Genomic DNA, 19104 nt, shown 5'->3' with positions numbered 1-19104 from the left:
TGTACTGTATGCTCCAACTATGCTTTCTCTTCAGTCCAGATCAGGGAGTTCCCCCTGTGTGAGGCTAATTCAGGCACAGCAGAATTAATGCCATGAGAACCGAATCTTTTAACTCACTCGAGATAGAGTACCAGTCTTGCGAAAACCAAACCTACACCGATCTGACAGTGTAATGGTTTGTCTGTAGTTGGCCAACTGAATCTTTTTTTTTTTTTTTTTTTTTTTTTTTCTAACCACGTTGGATAAGAGTTTGTTCAACATCAATTTAATCTGTTTCCTTCATTATTTCTTTAGTCTTGGTCATTTTAGTCCAGTGGACAACGCTTTGTTGTGCTGACTACATCTGGGTTCAACTTTATGCCCTTAAAATCCTGTGGGAAAAAAAAAAAAAATCCTTCATGACTCTAACCATAAGGGACATTGAGCTAACAGCAGAAGCCTCTCCAACACATGGGGTCCTTATTGGCAATGGAGGTTGGATGTGAGAGGAGGAGGGAATGTGAGAGGGCTGTCCCTGTATGTATGTTGCCCCTGACTAGAAGATGGATGCTGGCTGTCACACCTACCTGCCTTTGTTCCTGCCAGATGCATAAGGGTCGCAGAGAAAGCACCCAAACACTCATCAATCTCTACTATTGCAATACACTCCTGTGGCTTTCCAACAGGTTCCAACACCCATTTAGTCAACTCAAAAGAAAAAAAAACAACAAAAAGCGCTTACTTACACAGAAATGGTGTGCCAAAATCCACTGACCTGAGCAACCTGACCAGAATGGAAACCAATGTGAAACCTAGAGATCAAAATCACATCACAAGTCATACAGATGCCTTTGGTGAAAGATGAACGTGGGTTTTTGATCAAAACTGAAATATCTTTAAGATGTTTATGGTAAGGCATTGAAAGACATGTTTTGTGCATTGTTGAACCACACCTGATGTTCAGTTGTTAGTTAATGGAAAAGCAGATGAACAGGATTCTCTCTCTCTTTCTCTCTCTCTCTCTCTCTCTCTCTCTCTCTAAATTCTAACTCACTTCTCAACAAACTCTCCAGGGTGAAAAACAATGTACTCAGGCAAAGATACCAAACTGAGTTGTGTTTTTTTTTTTTTTTGAAAGAAATTATCACAGCATGTACTTTTCCCCATGAAGATCTAATTGCAGAAAATCAGATCACTTGAGAATTCCCCCCACTATGCAGATCCTCTTTAATGGTGCCACTCATTCTGTGGTTCTTTTGATTAGTTCTGCGGTAGAGCAACAAGCCCATGGCCACATAAACTGAATGCCATTAAACTTTCTTAGAGTAGCTTCGGCCCCTTCTGCAAGTGGGTCACTAGCTAGAACTCTAAACACCTTCCCTTTGGAGCAGACTCAAAAGCGCAATCCACTTTAAACAGGAAAAAAAAAAAAAAAAATCAAGGGACAATCTGTGAAAATTTGATTGAAAAATCAGGACACAAAAGGTTTACTCTGAGAACATTATTTTTCTCTTCTTAAGTGGATTCTTAATAATCTACAACCTAGACTGACATTTGAACAAAATGCGAGACTGCATGCATATATCCATATAACTCTGAGACGGATTGATGGTTCTCATTAAATAATCAAGGATCAAAATCATTTAGTAGTGTTTACAAAAAAAAAAAAAAAAAGGACAGAGGCAGAGGGGGAAAAAAAATCACAACACCAAGTACAAAAATTAGAATACTCTGTCCATTCAAAAATGTGCTACATTTTGGAGATCTAAATGATAGGAACATAGCACAGAGGTATTCTCCATTAAAATTTTGTAGTATAAAGTGCCAGTATCCAATTTCTTCACATCTGCAATGCCTCTGAAATTCAGGACTCTAATCGGTTACAATGGCCATCACCATACTGTATAGTGAACCAGTTAGAATTGATGTCTGTCTGCAGCTATAGATAAACTGTAAAGGGAAAGAATGCTAAAGAGTTTATTCAGTCACTCAAGTCAAAGAATCTATCTTTCAAAGAAGCCATTCACAGACATGATCTACTGCGCTGACCTTTAGCATACGAATCCAATCTCATGGAGTTAGTCACTTAGCCAGTGAGGGCTTGCTTAGGCAGGCAGTAAACGTGAGGATCCCAGGTGGCCCACCCCCCACTGTGTGTGTAAATCAGAGTGGGCTGTGAGGAGAAGTCAGAGGATGCCAGGACGGCTGACTTCTCTGTCTAAAAGGACTGGGAAGCCACCGAGGAACAAGTCATCCGTCTGTTTTGACACCGACACTGTAAAAGTTGTCCTCAGGCAAGGACTCTTTCTGCACACCACAGAGAAAGGGGTTGCAATGGATGTGAGTTTCTCCCTATTTTCTTTTCTTTTCTTTTCTTTTCTTTTCCTCACACTCTTTCAGTTACTGAGGCACAGACAAAGTGGAAACTAGCGAGTGGAAGGAGTCAGCTCTTAGCTGTCAATCAGCCGCATTCATGCAGGGAGAGGGAAGAGAAGAGGACATACATGCCTGCAGAGGTGGTATGGAGCTTGTATTCCATAAGGATATGCTGACAATCATGATTCAGCTTGACAGGACCTGTAAGACTGTACCTCATGTTTCCCACGTGAGGGTATATTCCACCGGTCATATACTTTAAAAAAGGGCCATTATTTGTCATTATTGCTTTTTCTAAGTCTGTCTTCCAAGCCGTGATCAGGCCAATCTGAAGCAGCAGTAAAACTTGATAGTGTGAGACTAGTTTAGAGTTATCAGAACATTTTTTTAATTGAGTAATTGTGTGCTTGAAGCTCTAATTTTGAAATTTGGAACTTTGCCCAGTTAAAAACTTGAGTTGAAAATAAATGAGAGACAGAGTGTGTGTGTGTGTGTGTGTGTGTGTGTGTGCGTGTGTGTGTGTGTGTGTTTGTGTGTGTGTGTGAGAGAGAGAGAGAGAGAGAGAGAGAATGAACCAACCACTCATGTTTGCTTCTTGGACAGAGAGCTGTGGATGACCAAGTTTCATTTGCCCAGATTGATATAGCAAACCAAAAAGTACCTCATAGCAACAAACCCTAAGTACTGTAAGTACAATGATAATGATGGAAAAGAAAGAAATATACGCAAAAAAGATGCAGTAAACTGTAGCAATCTCAGTGTTGTGCATTGTTAATATCACAATGGATCAATACTCCATTAAGAGCACTTCCAAAATATATGATACACATATGATATGTTTTTGTTCCCTAGAAGCCTTGAAATCGAAGCAGAGAAAACACAATCAAACATAAAACAAATGCTGATCCAAGATAATACATTGCACAGAGTGCTGAAAAAATGAAATGGGATAAAAATATCTGCCTGGAGAATTCAAGATTTGCCAATTTACCACGCGCTCTTCCACAAATCAAAGTTTGCCACTAATTTGCACTTGTACTGATATCTTGAGGGAGTTTGTTTGTTTATTTTTACTTTTTCTCCATCGAGCCTGGCAGTTAACCACTCTGAAATTCAGCCAGAGACAAAACAGAGAGCCCTGTTGTACAGGGAAGCAGGGATGTCAGCTTTGTACAACACTATTTCTATTTATCAATACCCATATATAACACTCTATTTACAAAGCATGTTGACGCACATGGCGAAGTTTTCATGCCCCTATAAATCTCTGACATCTTCACTCCTCCTGGGCCCCTACTAACCCACACTTTTCAATTTGGTAAGAAAGAGGGAAGAAAAAAAAAAAAAAAAAACGGGGGTGGGGGGTGGGAGGGTGGAAGTAAAGAGCTCTTACATCTATTCTACTTTATTACCAGTCTTTTGGGAAGAAAAGAAGAAAACAGCTGTGCGGCCAACTATCTGTTTGCTTCTTTTCGAGATTTCTCTGCGAGACTATTGAAATCATAACTGTGTTATGTAGCACCTTCTTTTGGCGCATAGGTCTGTTTAAAGATCCTGGGGTCTCAGAGAGATGAAGAAAAATGAAACTCTGTTTGATTTGATTATATGCACAAAAATTCTACCACACGATTTTTGGTTCTTCCCTTGTGTTTGCATGTATGTGTGTGGGTGTGTGCATGTGTGTGTGCATGAGAGAGAGAGAGAGAGAGAGAGAGAGAGAGAGGGAGGCTGTGTGTGTATGTGTGTGTGCGTGTATGTGTGTGTATCAGTCTCATGGGTGTGGCAATATTAAAGGAGGTAAAAAGCTGATGCATACACAGAGGAAATGTTTTCCAATTAAGGCCATTGCCAACAAAGGAGAATCACATGCGGTAGAGGATTATGAATGTGATAATTACAAAGAACCCAGTATTGGGGGAGCAACATTAAAAAGACCAGCAGAGTGATATTAATTGCTTATTGACTTTAACGCCCCCAAAAAGCAGAGGTTACAGTGCTTTCAAGGACATGTTTTCTGGATTAGTTCTCTCTTACTAAAGCTCCATCATCACCGGCATGGATATGTGCCTCCCATTTTTTTTTTTTTTTTTTTTCCAGCTAATTTTCTCCATCGCTCTCTTTGAAGTTACATTTTTTGCTGTAGCATCAAATTACAAGTTACTTGCAGCTAGATATTGCTTCGTGATTCCTGTCATGATTTATTAGGTTTTTGAGTGTCAGGAATAGATTCATGGTCGAAGCAGTCCAGCACCTCACAGGTTAAAATGCATATTTATATGTATGTATGGAAGCTTGCATGCTGAGGTATGCAGCAGTAAATTGTAATGTGCTGTCGTTCATTCAAATCTGTGCAACACATTTTTTTTAAACGTCTCCTGTTTTATTATTCATGCAAGTTTACTAATGGCCATATCATGTATGAAATTGCTAGTACCCTAGCAGTGCAATTTGCTTCACTAGTGAGTAATTATGGGATAAGTCAGTCTGTGAGATTTATAAGCCAATTTGTTGCCTATTTATTTAACATGACCTTGCAAACTTAAGCTTTCATTTGCTTACCTGTATCTCATAACTTGATACAGTGCCTCTCTATACTAATTAGTTTTTAATTGATTGCAATGCCAAATGAGTACAATATAGATCTTTTAAAAATATGGAGACTGGCCATCATGATGAAAATCGTGATGATTATATTGTTATAGCATTTAAGACTTCATAAGAAATAATGAGCCTGTGTTGCTGACAATTAAGTTTTCTGCATGTTTTCTTAATCTATGCATTTATGTCACCTGCACCTGTGTGTGTGTGTGTGTGTGTGTGTGTGTGTTTGAAAAAGATCCTTAAGCAGCGGTATGTTGTTTACACCTAAGACAGACTGTTAAAAATCTTGTCCAGACACGATGTTCACCTTCCAGCTCATGTTTGATTATAGACAATGTTCTCAACCATGGATCCATTTCCAACTCACACGATCATCTCAACCAATATTATTCTGTCAATAACTAATTACTTGCCTTGTAATTCACTTTGCAAAAAAAAAAAAAAAAAAGATCGGTCTTGAGAAGGCGATCCATACTAAAGGGTTAATTTGCATATGTAAATAAACCAGAACTAGACAAAGAACAACATGGCTGAAATCAACACCTTCAGCTTATTTTGAAAAGCAGGCAGGAAAATGTTCATCACTTGTATCTCACCGAGCATCTGGACCTTAATGGGAAAGAACTTAAATACGACGGTGTTAGATGACTCCTGTAAGCAGTTCCGTATGTGCCAGCCACATTAGCTGAAGATGGACCCGAAGCTTAGTCTTCCCCAGATAGTGCAACACATTTCAGCCCCCGTTTACTTAACATGCAGGATCCGGCCTCCTCGATTTGCACTAATCAACTGATAAGACGAAAGCCCTTTCACCAATCCCTGGAGGGTGAAAACCGAACTCCTAATGGTCATTAGTAGTAATTATGTTCTCTAACTGGCACATCTACCCCCCACACCCCTCTTCACAAGGCGTGTGTGTTCCTAGCCCCCTCTGCACTCACTGGGCCTAGATCACCGCTCTGATGCACTTCAGGACGTACCCTTATCGGTTGGCCTTACCGTCGCTCACCGACGATAAAAGGCAAGTTGAGTTTCCGGAGTGATGAACCGTGATGCTTTAGGAGATTGTGTGCCAAATTTACTTCAGCTCCACTGTGTTCACTGTTGTTATTGTTTTTGTTTGTGTATGTGTGTGTGTGTTTGTGTGTGTGGGAGAGGGAGAGAGAGAGAGAGAGAGAGAGAGAGAGACACTGTATCTATGAGTATGCATGCATGCCCGCATGTGGTAGTGGATTTAAAAAAGAGGCCAAAAATAACATTTTGTTCCCTCTCTTTCTCTCCTTTCCACACATGCTTTGCACTCCTCCAACCCCAACCCAGTCTCACACATGCACACTTTTGAGCACAACACTTTTTACATCTGAGGTATCCTAAGGACAATGAGTAAAGGTTTGGAAAGCAGTCATATAATCATGCCCTGGAAGACAATCATTTGTTCATCCTTTCCCATAGAAATCTATGCAAATGATGTACAAAGCAATTGTTTGCGTCCTCGCTTTCTCTCTCTCTCGCTTTCTCTCTCTCTCTCTCTCTCCATCTCTCTCTCTCTCTCTCTCTCGCTCTCTCTCTCTCTCTCTCTCTCTCTCTCTCCACACCTTTCTTGGATCAAACCACTCACTTCTGATCCCAAGAGTCTGACCTACTGAAAGCGATCCTTATCGACCAGTGCAAAACCAATGCTGGGAGACTGGGGTTCAATAACTTATGCACTGTTCTCTGTGGCATGCTGTAGCATTAACATCACTGCGCTAAAGCAAGATGGAGTCCCCCCTGCCCGTCTCTCCATACATTAACAAACAAATAGTAATCCTTCACCTCACAGACCCATTAGAGATTCAGAGACAAGTCAGAGCTGGAAGACAACACCCTACCGAAGGAGAGATACTCATCTACTGATTTCACCATGTAGACACTTTGATAGGTTTTTTTTTTTTTTCTTTATCCTCACCAAATTTAATCGGGGGCCCACTACATGTCATAGCTTTTTTTTTTTTTTTTTTCCCTGCAATAAGAAAAAGGAAAACGAAAACCGCATATTATGGATTTTATCCACTCATTCTTTCATTTTATTACTTTAAGGTCTGATATGGGTATTACTGTAAAGGCAAATACTGCATTGAAGATAAAGATCAAGGCATCAAGAGTTATGTATATTTGGATAACCTTGATTTCTGTATGCCGTCTTGACAATATACTCAGCAGGACACATTTGTTTTTCACCAACATCAAAGAAACTTTGAATTTGTGACCTCAGCACACCTGAGTTCCATTATGCTGGCATGATTACCAGTTCTAAATTACAGAGCTTGTACCCATTACAAAAAGCTTGTCAGAGCCTCTTCCTGAGCAATCTCTCTTTTTGAAACATTGCACTTAGTAGTAGAGGAGCAGAATGCTTTTAGAGAGCATGTGTTAACAACTTTGTAACAATCAATCATACACGTTAGAATATGGTCTCGCACGCACACGCACACACGCACACACACGCACGCACAGGACTTGTCTGTTTGTGCAGATGACACACAGACAAGGAAAAAAAATAAAATAAAGACAGGAGGGGAATGGGTTCTTCTAGCCCTATGGCACAGGCACAGGCTAGACAGCCCATTGTCAAGAAAACTAATAAAGAGGCAGGGTGTGCAGGAGTGGAGTAATTACACAGCCTGGGATATCAGCGCGGTATTTATGAAAACACTACGCATGAACAAAAGAAGGAGGTCATTTAAATGGACACGCCGACGTTATTAGTATTTCGCAGCATGTGCCGTGCATGTCCATGAATGTCCGTTAATGTCCATGAATGCCAAATAAGCTAACTTGACACCAGCATTTTACTCCCATCTTTACACAGGGGAAAGAGAGAGAGAGAGAGAGAGAGAGAGAGAGAGAAACATTGATAAACACGACACCTTCCTGTATTAAAGAAATATTTTGAAACCGCTATAAAAACATCCAGAGTTGCAGACAAATTGAGAGAAATATGAAGCAATGTGATTGCATCGATCCAGAAAGGTGCAATTGGTGACTTGGGTTGTCCCCTTAGAGTAAATGTAGTGCATTCAGAGATCTATGAAAATATTGAGTCATAAAGCTATCAGAGCTTAGGCGAAGATACATGACATGTCTTCAGGTAGCTACACACTGCTGCTGATAAAAATATACTGTATCAGCATGAAAACAGCTCCAGAGCAGAGGGGGGGTGACCTTGCATTTTTAGCATGTACACTACTTACCCATTTAGTATGCCTTTTGAATGTTTCACCTACCTTTTTAACATTATACATGACACATTATGTCAGCAGTTTTATTCAAGGAATTCTGTGTCAAAGACAGATTCTCTCTCTCTGTCTCTCTCTCTCTCTCTCTCTCTCTTTGTCTCACTGTACGTGTGTGTGTGTGTGTGTGTGTGTGTGTGTGTGTGTGTGCCTGAATGTGTGCATACTGTATGCACATATTTGTGTTTGTATACCTAGGAAGACAATTTGAAAGAAACTATTACTGTACAGAACACTGACTGTGCATGTGTACATGGCAAAAACTTCACCTCTCACCATTCACAGCATTTTAACTAGTGTGGGTATTTAAGTAAATGAATGAGTGAGTGAATGAATGAATAAATTAATATGCAATGCATATTAATTCAAATTAATATGTAATATGTAAATATGTAAATTAATTTAAATTAATACGTAATATGTAATTAATATGTAATGTAATGCTGTAATGCTGTCTGCAAAACCCACCCTAGGCATCAACAAACAAAACATTGTGCTTCACATCTACCTATATATAATATCAGAATTGTAAAACTTTTGACTGTTAAGTCTTCTTTACAGTGTCTCTGTTACAAAATACTACTGTCTCTCCAACAGATCACTGTAACAGTGGAACATCAAATCATTGCAATTAAAGAAGAAGAAGAAGAAGACGAAGAAGAAGAAGAAGAAGAAGAAGAAGAAGAAGAAGAAGAAGAAGAAGAAGAAATACATGACTACTTCAGTGACACAAACAGCCTGACGAAGTGTGCAGTAGGAAGGAGCTCCTTTCATGCATTTTGGTGTTTTTCTCTCTCTTCTACTCTGGTCATGAAGCAGTTCCTCGAACAACAGCCTCGCTCTTACACATAACTGGCCCAGCACAAAGACATCTAGCACTTTTCAGCATAATACCGCTGCCCAGCTTGTTCGGGCCTGATTTTCCATTAAGGATTCATGGCTCATCTGGAGCTCATATTATAACGTTCTGAATTTTTCATGCAACTCTTCAATGCCTTCTCTAAAAAGGAAAAAAAAAAGAACCAGGAGCATCAGTGAAATAAAATAAAATGAAATGTTGTCTGCAAAACCCATCTTAGGCATTAACAAGCAAAGCCTTTTGCTGTTGCATCACGACCTGTATTAAGGTTCATTCAATTGTTTAGATGCAATCTTCATTTCTAATGCTCTTCTATCACAGTTTATCTTGTTTGGGCATTACCATGATGCAAATGTGGGAAAACCCATTTACAGGAGATATGACTTTGTACACACTCTTGTTTTGTCAAAAATTCGATTTATTTCACTATTTTTTTTTTCCCTCCTGGGCTATTTTTCCTGTCTTTTCTCAGACAGGATCATTAAACAGAAATAATTCATTTGTGATAAAGGTCAGTGCCACAGTCTGTTGGCTTCCAGACGCTTGTCGAGGCGTGTCACTGAGACAGCCTGGGCCGTCGATTCACCATGGAAACTTTTTATTTCTCTCACTCCATTGTTCAAGACTCCAAAATGGATACAGAACCACGGATGTGAGGAAGCTGTCTCCGTCCATATAGTAATCTCTTCTCCCCCAAAATGTCACTGGCATGGTGGATTTAGGCCTTTGTTGTTATTTCGGTGCACGGGCGTGAGGGGGAAATGAGTTGCCTTTCCTAAACATCCAGAAATAGGCTCTCCTCCCACCAGCACCCATTGTCTTCTCTTCGCCTGCCCACAGCCGCTCCTAGCAAACCGCTCAGCCAAATGCACATCAAGAAGCACAATAACAACATCCATTCTTAACAAGATTACTTTATCCTCCCAGTTTGGCTTCTAGGCTCTGTGCAGATAGAAGGAGCCTGGGCTTAGCTGTGCTGCCTGCAGTTCCTCAGGCAGAGAGGATACCATCCATACAAGAATGCTCCTTTGGCTCTGCCAAGCATTTGTTGGCTCTAAGGACAACATGCCCACCGTGACTTTACCACAGGCCAATTAGAGGGTTTAAAAAATCATAATCAAGTACTTAAGTAATCAGGTTTGGGTAACTGGAATCTAATATCACTATGAAATTATGCTGGCTGCTAATGCTGAAGCTGAACTGTTAGCCTGTGACTGCAAATTTTAGTAGAGGGCGCCACTTACAATTAGTTGCCAGGAAACCATGATTCTTTTGTTGTGCATCTGACTTGCTTCAGATTGATTTGCATATCTGTGTACAATTTCGAGTTATATAAAGAGTACACGTTCTCCGTGAGTAAAAACAACAACACACTGATTCTATCCTAAAGTGAGATTGTAAGGCAACAAGAGTGCATTTATCAAAAAATGATGCATGGAACAATCAGCCAAGTGAGAATAGTGTTGTAGTCTTAATGCATCAAGCTATTCCGTGATTTAACATGCTTTTCTTCAACTGCAATAAAAAAAAGAGAAACCTGGCACAGCTATAATGGTTCGATCTTGCTGAATGACACTGCTATGAAGTGCACTGCTTTTACGGTAAAAGACCGGGCATGGGTGATGGACGGTAGGTGAACTGTTTAATTCCACTGATTAGTTGGAGCAGGGTTCACAGTTGTCTGCCAGATGCCTGTATTCACTGGCTAAATGTACCTTCTCTGCAGTTCTCACTGAGGCCAGGCGACTGAGACGGTGGCCAAACAAAGGTTAACATCAGGTATAAGCTTTATAACTCCCTGGCAGTGAGTCCAAGGCCAGACCATTAGGAGCATTTTACATCTTTCTAAACAATGACAAACTACTTTAGAGAGGGTGAATTATGCTGATGTTTCACTAGAGGTTTCTTCTAATGCCTTTCTTGATCCTGAAAGCTAAGGAGCAGCAGAGGCAAAAATACATAAATATATTCACTTGCTGTGAATATGAAGGAGCCATGCGGGTACTAGAGAATAAGACAATGAACTGTGCAGTGATGGTCCACATCAGTGTGTCTCAGGGTTTGTGCCTGCTGCTTTCTTCTCTGCGCCACATGAAAACGTTTACACAGTGTTCATTGTGGATTCCCAGGATGTTTGGAAACGAACAATGAAGCAGGAGGTGACTCTGTGCAGATTCCCTGACCCAGACACTGTGCTGGTTTGGCATAGCATGCAGAGTGCAGGGATGAAGTGAGCTGTGTATGTATGAAGGAAGGATAGGGGGTACAGAATGAGAGAGAGAGAGAGAGAGAGAGAGAGAGAGTCGCATGTGTTGTGTGTTATTAGTTGCATGTGTTGTGTGTTATTAACACAAGTTGCATGTGTTGTGTGTTATCATTATGACATAGGGTTGTGGGGAATTTACACCATGAACAACCTGCCACCAGGCCCCATACGTCACTGAAAAGATATTCCACTGCTGTCTCTCTGTCTACTGTTACACTGGATCATTACGTTAGCTGAATCTTCTCTCTCTCTCTCTCTCTCTCTCTCTCTCTCTCTCTTTCACACACACACACACACACATACAACACACACACAAAACACACAAAGCACACATATACATACTTAGAGTTGGAGAAAAGGAAAGAAAAGAAGCATTACATAAAAGAGAGATCAGAGAGAGAAATAAAGTGCCAGCAGTTATTTATTGAAATGCTGGCCTGTATACATTTTTAATGAAACAAGAGCCTGTGGTGAAAGGCAGATGGAGCAAGCCTATTGTTTGTAATTGCAGTCATGTTATGACCTCAGTGTTGCATAGAAAATGTGCTTGACTTTAGAAATATGCTCTCAGCTCAGGTAAGTTCAGTTCACATCTTCCTTCACACACACACACACACACACACACACACACACACACACACACACACACATACCCACACACAAAGACACACAGGTGCACACACGTGCACACACACACACACACACACACACACACACACACACACACACACACACGCACGCACGTGCACACACACACACAGAGTTAATGGCAACAAAGACAACATCACATAGCAATAGACAACCTGTCAGGCTGGTCCAAGGAGGCGCTAATGTGATCCCACAGCTCAATTGGACTCAGTGGTGGGGCCTGGTGTTTTAGTGTTTTATTACCGTCACCGTGGAGAAAGAGAGAGAGAGAGAGAAAGAGAGAGAGAGAGAGAGAGAGAGAGAGATACTTTGCTCACCTGGCAATGATATAATGGCTTTAAAGGTGTACGTGATATATACCACTGCTGTGGAATAACACCATGAATAGGAGAGAGGAGAGAGAAAGAGGCAACAAAAGAGAACGAATCTGACTGCAAGGGAGAGAGAAAGGAAAGAAAAAATGTTGGCTTAGACATTTAGTAGACCATTTCTCGTTTAATAATTACTAGCTCCTCACCAGTAATGCTAACCTATGACATGTAGAGGCCCATTTAAAGAAAAAAAAAAGAGATGAATGCATCTTGGCAATTGAAAAAGTACTTGTTTTATGTGTTTCTCTTATTCACCATCCAGAGCATTTCAGAATTTGACTAGAAGTGCAGGTTGGATTACAATGAGAAGACTGATGTGGTGGCCAATGCCTATCATTTCTATCTCATTACTCTGTTTGGTGAGAAGTCCACTAATACCCTTGTTAGCACCCACTCCCAAGCCTTCAATCATGAGAGCTGCTCAATAGTCATTAGAATCTGCGCTGCCTCCTTCCTAACCTGCACAAATGCAGATTAATGCGTGAGATCTTCTAAGATCAGAGCACACGTTGGCAGGGCTAAACCAATGGAGGGATCAGGAGGAAGACCTTTGATCTGCTAAAAAGCCCCTCGTCAAGCAACTAGGATAGGATGAAGCTGTCTGCTTGCCCTGGCTTTGGCGTCACTGCCAAGGGCTTGCTACTTCGCATAATTGAAGTGGAGAGCGCAAGAAAGTTAAACACCCCCACCGTACCCGGCAGGCCCCCATGGCAGGCTCTCTGCGTTGCCGTGGCCCACTCTCTGTAATCATGGCATTACAGGGGGGGGGGGGGGGACACACCTCCAGCCGAGTGGATGGTAGAGTAAAAAGTGCTAATGCTACGTCCTCCTGCATAGCGGTGTGGAGTGAGTGGGGGGGGCGAGGGAATGAGTGGGGGCTGGGGTGGTGGGATAAGATGTAGGCATCGTATAAGGAAAGAAGGGAAAAAAAAAACCTGAGGCCAATTATCAAAACATGCTGGAGGAATTGTAGTCAGGATAATGAAAAAAAAAAAAAAACGCCTGAACAACAGGTGACTGTAGAACATACAATCATTTAGTGAGGAACAGCTGTTAGATAATTGATAATTTATGTGTTACATCGCAGTATTGGGAACTACTGAGGTCATTTGCTCACCAATTCATTGCAACAGAGATCAAAAATCATTTGTAAACATAGTCAACAAAACACACTGTATTTGTATTTTACTTGGAATGGATGCTAAAAAGAGGTCAAATTCGTTAAACCGCTATAAGTGCACATAAAATTATGCCTGCAGGCTTTTGGAGATGTAGCAATTGCGCATGTTTTTTTTTTTGTTTATTTATTCATATTCTTATTTACAGTGCTGAAAGGTATTAAAGCTGCGAAGATTTCACAAATAAAAAGATGTATTATGGAGAATAACTGTATCCTGTACTGTATACTGCTTGATTTTGAATCTTTTAAACAGAGCGGTGAGTTTCAGTGGCACTGAACCAAAAAATTCAGAAAAAAGAAACACTAATGTAGTTTATGCCAAAACCACAATAAGAGACATGACCAACACGTGCATTGAATCCTTTAAATCTCACAGATGAATATATTACCAAAGAAATCTTTTTTCTGAATGTATCTACTGTAGCACAGATGGAGGCCAACATTAGATTTGTATCTTTTTTTGAACAAGAGCTGTACTCTGTGAAACTAATCCACTTCGGCTTACATTTCCAAATGACAGAGTGCTGCTAATTAATATTTGATGGCAAAGTAATTCATATTTAATACTGTAATGTAATTAATAATAACACAATTAATATTTAAAGGTAATGTTGTAGCCTTGCATTGTGACTAAAGAGAGGAAACCCAATGTGGAGCACATTTGAATATTAATAAAGCATGCTCCTCTTATGGAGACTTTGAATTCAGAGCTTTATACTAAAAATACATCAACTTCCACTCATCAATATCTCAGATTCTTGCCTCTTACTTGTATGCTTGAAAAGCACACCATCTGTACATAATTTCTCTTCATCTCAGCAAGACTGGCGCTACAGAAAAAAAAAAAAGGTTTTACAATACAGTAAACATCAGCCTAAAGAAGAAATGTATCAAATCAACTGGTGTGTGGAGGTAGAGCACACTGAATCTCCAAGTGAAGAAGTATTATACCTTTCAGAAGTGCGGGGGGAAAAAAGAGGAAGAGAAAGAAAAAAGAAAAGGCAAAAAAATCTATATCCAGGCTCATGCTATTTTGGTCGAAGCACACACTTCTGTTGTTGGAAACCTCTTTGGTGACACCAAATAGAGACTGTTTTCTATAAGTCTCCATTTTCTTTGCTAAATTAATTATCAAAGGCAATTTCTTTGTGCTTCAACTGACCATGCTGACAATCTTCTATTTTGCTTTGAAATGTTGAATATTAAAAGTTTCTTATTAATTCTCTTTATGTCACCCCTCAAACACACACACACACACACACACACACACACACACACACACGTGCGCGCGCACATACAAACACACACACTCACACACACATACACACACACACACACACGCACATACACACACACACACACACACACACACACACACACACACACACACACACACACCATCACTTCAAACATAAAGGCATTGGACAGTAAGAAGAGAAACTGGTTTGGAACACAATTCATTTGTATATAGTACATCTGCAAAACAGTGGAAAGAATAGAGTCCATCATTATCTGTTCTGATGGAGCATTATGTCAAATTACAGCCAAAAGAGGTGGAAATAAAAGAGCATGAAAGATGGAATCACACTGACGGATGCTATAATCAAAATGACAATGCCAAAGTAAACAGATCCTCATTGCTCTTTGTTGTGGAAAGATAGCAATTTGTTCCTTTGTCCTGTTTTTGCTTTTCTGTTTATTTAGAAGGATTTTCCTGTTCGGATGAGCTATCACTTTGTTACACTGCATTATTAAAATCACAGCAACATTAAAGCTCCAAACCCAGCATTTGAATACCCAAGTCAATAACAGGTTTAACAATGAAGGCTCTTTTTTTCATAGAGCACATTACGTTGTTGTTTAAAGAGGCAAGTAAACTGGAAGTGAGATGCATATGTCTTGATATGGGCAGAATAATTGTCACGCTTATACAAAATTATATGACGAAGTTCCTAACAGTTGTCCAAGGGTACTTTGCCTCACTTAACAGTGCTGTACAAGAGAGCTGTGGAGGAAGGTTTCCAGTCACGAGTGGATGAAATGCTACAAGACAAGCAAAGGCAAAACACATTCTATCTCATCTGTTTTGATCTCTGTTTAGAGCTTCCCTCAGACACAGGTGGCAGCATGATGTGACTCCGGGCCTGTGAATCAGATCTCGGGGAAAAAAAGAGGGCCGTATGGAATGGTGAGGAAGATCCTGTGATGCACTGTAGCAGCCTATCTCTCCCATCCCTGCCATGACCACTTTTACATGTATGCTAATAGTCTCCTCCGACTGGCAGCTGGTGCTCAAGGGGAGCTTAGGCACTGACAAGACAGGAGCTCTATGTATAATTAAACATCAGACTACCGCGCAATAAAAGCTAAAGGATGAAATGAGTGTAATCTTAGCCTGAGGTTCCTCGATAATCAACCTACGACCACAGAAGAGGGGTAAGGTGGGGTGGGATGGTGTTGGGGGGGGGGGGGGGGGGGGGGGGGGGGGTTGCGGTTGGGGGTTGGGACATACACAGATTTGTATGACCCATTTGAATCTCACACCTCCTACCCTCATTTGATTCATTTTTTTAATTAGACAGAGAGAGGGCAGGGGAGTAAGTGGGTGGGGGTGGCTAATGTGACTGCAGCTCTTAGGTGATGGAGTGAGAGAGAGGGAGAGAGAGAGAGAGAGAGAGAGAGAGAGAGAGAGAGAGAGAGAGAAAGAGAGACCAGGGGGTGGGGCAGAGGAGCACTCAATCTACAGCGACACCATACAGTGCCTCCCTATCTCACTGCAACATGGAACTTATCTACGCTTTGCAAGCCATGCTCTGAAGCACTTAACCTTGTGGATGAAGACACACACACACACACACTTTCATGCACGTACAAAAACAACAAAAGCAGTATGTGACTCAATCGCTGATGGCTGACCAAGGCAAGCCAAAGCCAGCATCCTAACTGTCATTCCCACTATTCATGCATCATCCTCCAGCAACTACTAATTCTCCTAACTGACTAGCACGGTGTGCTACTTGCGGCACAAATTCCTTATGACGTTGAATGAAACATAACACATTGGAGAGGAATAAAATGGTGACTCTGTGTCTGAGCTCTCTGGCTCACATACTAAGACCAGTGTGGTACAGTGATTCTGGCAGCAAAAAGGCATCATGCTAACTCAACAGCATACCTTGGAGATCTTCAGAGGGAACCCATTTACTGTGTTTGTTTATTCATTTCTGCTGATCAAAAGCTGTAGCACAATCCAGCAAAAGCTGTTTAATTGCAGCTCTTGAAATATTTATGCGGCACTTAAGGACTTTTTTGTGTCACTCTGATATTGGGAAAACACAGGTGTAAAAACCACGTGAGAATGCATGTTTTATTAAAAAATGCCCAAATGACAAGAGAGCAGAAACGATAAAGAAATCAAGCAAGAGAGCTTAATTAGCAGAACTTCTGCCAAATTTTGAACACGCAAAGAGAAGCATTTCTGTATAACCACGAGGGAAGAAGAAAAGAATTAAAATAGAGAAAATACACTTTGCTCAAATGTAAATATAAATGGAAGTGTCCTATGTCCTTACTGACATTTAGGTTTATTTTGAAATTTTTTAGAAGAATAGTGAGGGGTCAATTTAAGCATAATTTAAAAAGGACTAAAATTGTAAAAAAAAAATAACTATAATTTTCTTCAGAGCATGTGATCTGAAGAAATTTCTTTTTTAGTGTGTTTCAGTCATAAGCTGCTGGTTAGAAAGGGTAAGTGCCAGTTTGGGGCTCCCCAGGTTCATGCTTGCACTGATCTGTGAACAAGCTGCTCTGGCATGCCCTTCTCACAGCCCTCTCAGAGCCCTGAGTCTTACCACACAGGCCCTGTGCCAGGCTACACTCCTCCTTCTGGAAATATCTCAATACATGAGGCATTCTCCTCCGCAACCATATCACGATTCTGACGTTGTCCATAGCAAAGATGTACACCAATGAATAAAAGGGATAGAAATAACACTATTAATATCATGTTCGTTGCATGTTAAACTACAGTCAGATTTATATTTTCACCTGGGCAAAGAAAAAAATCCTACGTTATCATGCTGACATTTTCATTGATCCTTTTGTTTCTGATGGCTTACGTCACATTCTTACACTGTCATATAGGCAAACCATAGAACCGAGCAGTTCACGCACTGCAGTGATGCCAACTGTGCCAAACCTCCTGCTCGTCTATTTTAACCACCCCCAAAAATGTCAAGTGAAGAAGCGTTCAGACAGCTGAATTAATGTTTCCACACGATAAGCAAGCTTAATATCCAGCTGACAATTAGAGTACTTACCCTGCCAACGAGAATTGGATCGGGCCCAGAAAACTCCTCCAATACAAACATTTGATTCCAAACCCATCCCCTCTTGGCACGACTCAGGATTCTTTGTCCTTCTGTTGGCCCGTGCAGGACCCCCGGTGACCCCATTTGTAAACTTTGAGACTGAGTAGTGAAAGGAGCCATGGAGATGTAAGGTACGCACATAATCCATATGAGCAGAATGGAAATCCATAGATCTCTCTGCATCTCCTCAAACTGTTTTGGCATGCTTGTTATATGCTACTTTTGTATTTTGTTGAGTTCCCCTCCGAGACCGGGGAATTTTTCTGCTGATGGACAGCAAAATGGTTACTCTTTTGTTCTTAGAAGTCCACGGCTGAAGTTCATGGTTCTACGAGAGTCTCTGCCACGCTGTGATTTCTCTCCAGACAGGACAGTGAAGGACAGCACATTGTTATAAAAAATCCAGTGGCTAAGTGACCAATGCAAAAGACCTACAAGAAAATAATGGAATGTAAACAACACTAACAATAGTGGTGACAAGATACACAGAAAATTTCAAGGTCAACATGTTATGATGCCAGAGGTCACCCACTTTTTAAGGAGAACTTGTAGATAATAGACAGCAACATAAATGTGGCCTTTATGTCTCATGTTTAAAAAAAAAAAAAAAAGTCCTCTTCCCAAGCCTCTGACCCCCACCCACGCCCAAAGTCAGAGAAAACACACAATGGTACAGTAAGATCTTGCTGTGATGTACAAGGGATTGCCTAGCACAGCTCGGCTGCCTCACATGTTTAAAATTGTTCATGTAGTCATACTATTTTTTGACTAAATATACATTGTGATTCCTCAGCAATAAAAATTACAACAGCAACAACAACAACAATAAGAAGAAGAGGAAGAAGAAGAAGAAGAACTATAATAATAATAATAATAATAATAATAATAATAATAATAATAATAACGATAATAATGCATATTATTGATGGTGACTTTGATTGTGATCCTGGCAACTATAGTAAGAGTGGTGACTATAATGACCGTTCTTTTCAAATAATCGCAGCGCAAATCTTACTGGTCTCTAATACAACAGTTTACTAGCTAAGGATTATGGTATGAATATGGCTATTGCATGTTTAAAGTTGGAGGTTAAGACTTCACTATTAAACAAAGTTGTTTTGTTTGGATGGTTGGTAAAGGGCAGCACCGAGAGCGTTGTTAGAAGGGTATTTACACGGG

General features: G+C 40.6%; 1 protein-coding gene across 1 annotated transcript in view; it reads right to left on the bottom strand.

Annotated features, from left to right (window-relative positions):
• cdh8 (cadherin 8) overlaps positions 1-18129 on the bottom strand; it is a 66986-nt gene extending 48857 nt beyond the window's left edge. The window contains exon 1 of the mRNA XM_030794163.1: positions 17875-18129. Within this exon, the coding sequence (XP_030650023.1) occupies positions 17875-18129 (255 nt within the window). The remainder of the gene's footprint in view (positions 1-17874) is intronic.
• Positions 18130-19104: the final 975 nt, after the last annotated feature.

This window comes from Chanos chanos, chromosome 2 (genome assembly GCF_902362185.1).
Source record: "Chanos chanos chromosome 2, fChaCha1.1, whole genome shotgun sequence".
Taxonomy (NCBI): Eukaryota; Metazoa; Chordata; class Actinopteri; order Gonorynchiformes; family Chanidae; genus Chanos; species Chanos chanos.
Note: the sequence above shows the minus strand (reverse complement) of the source record. Positions and strands in the feature narration are given on the sequence as shown.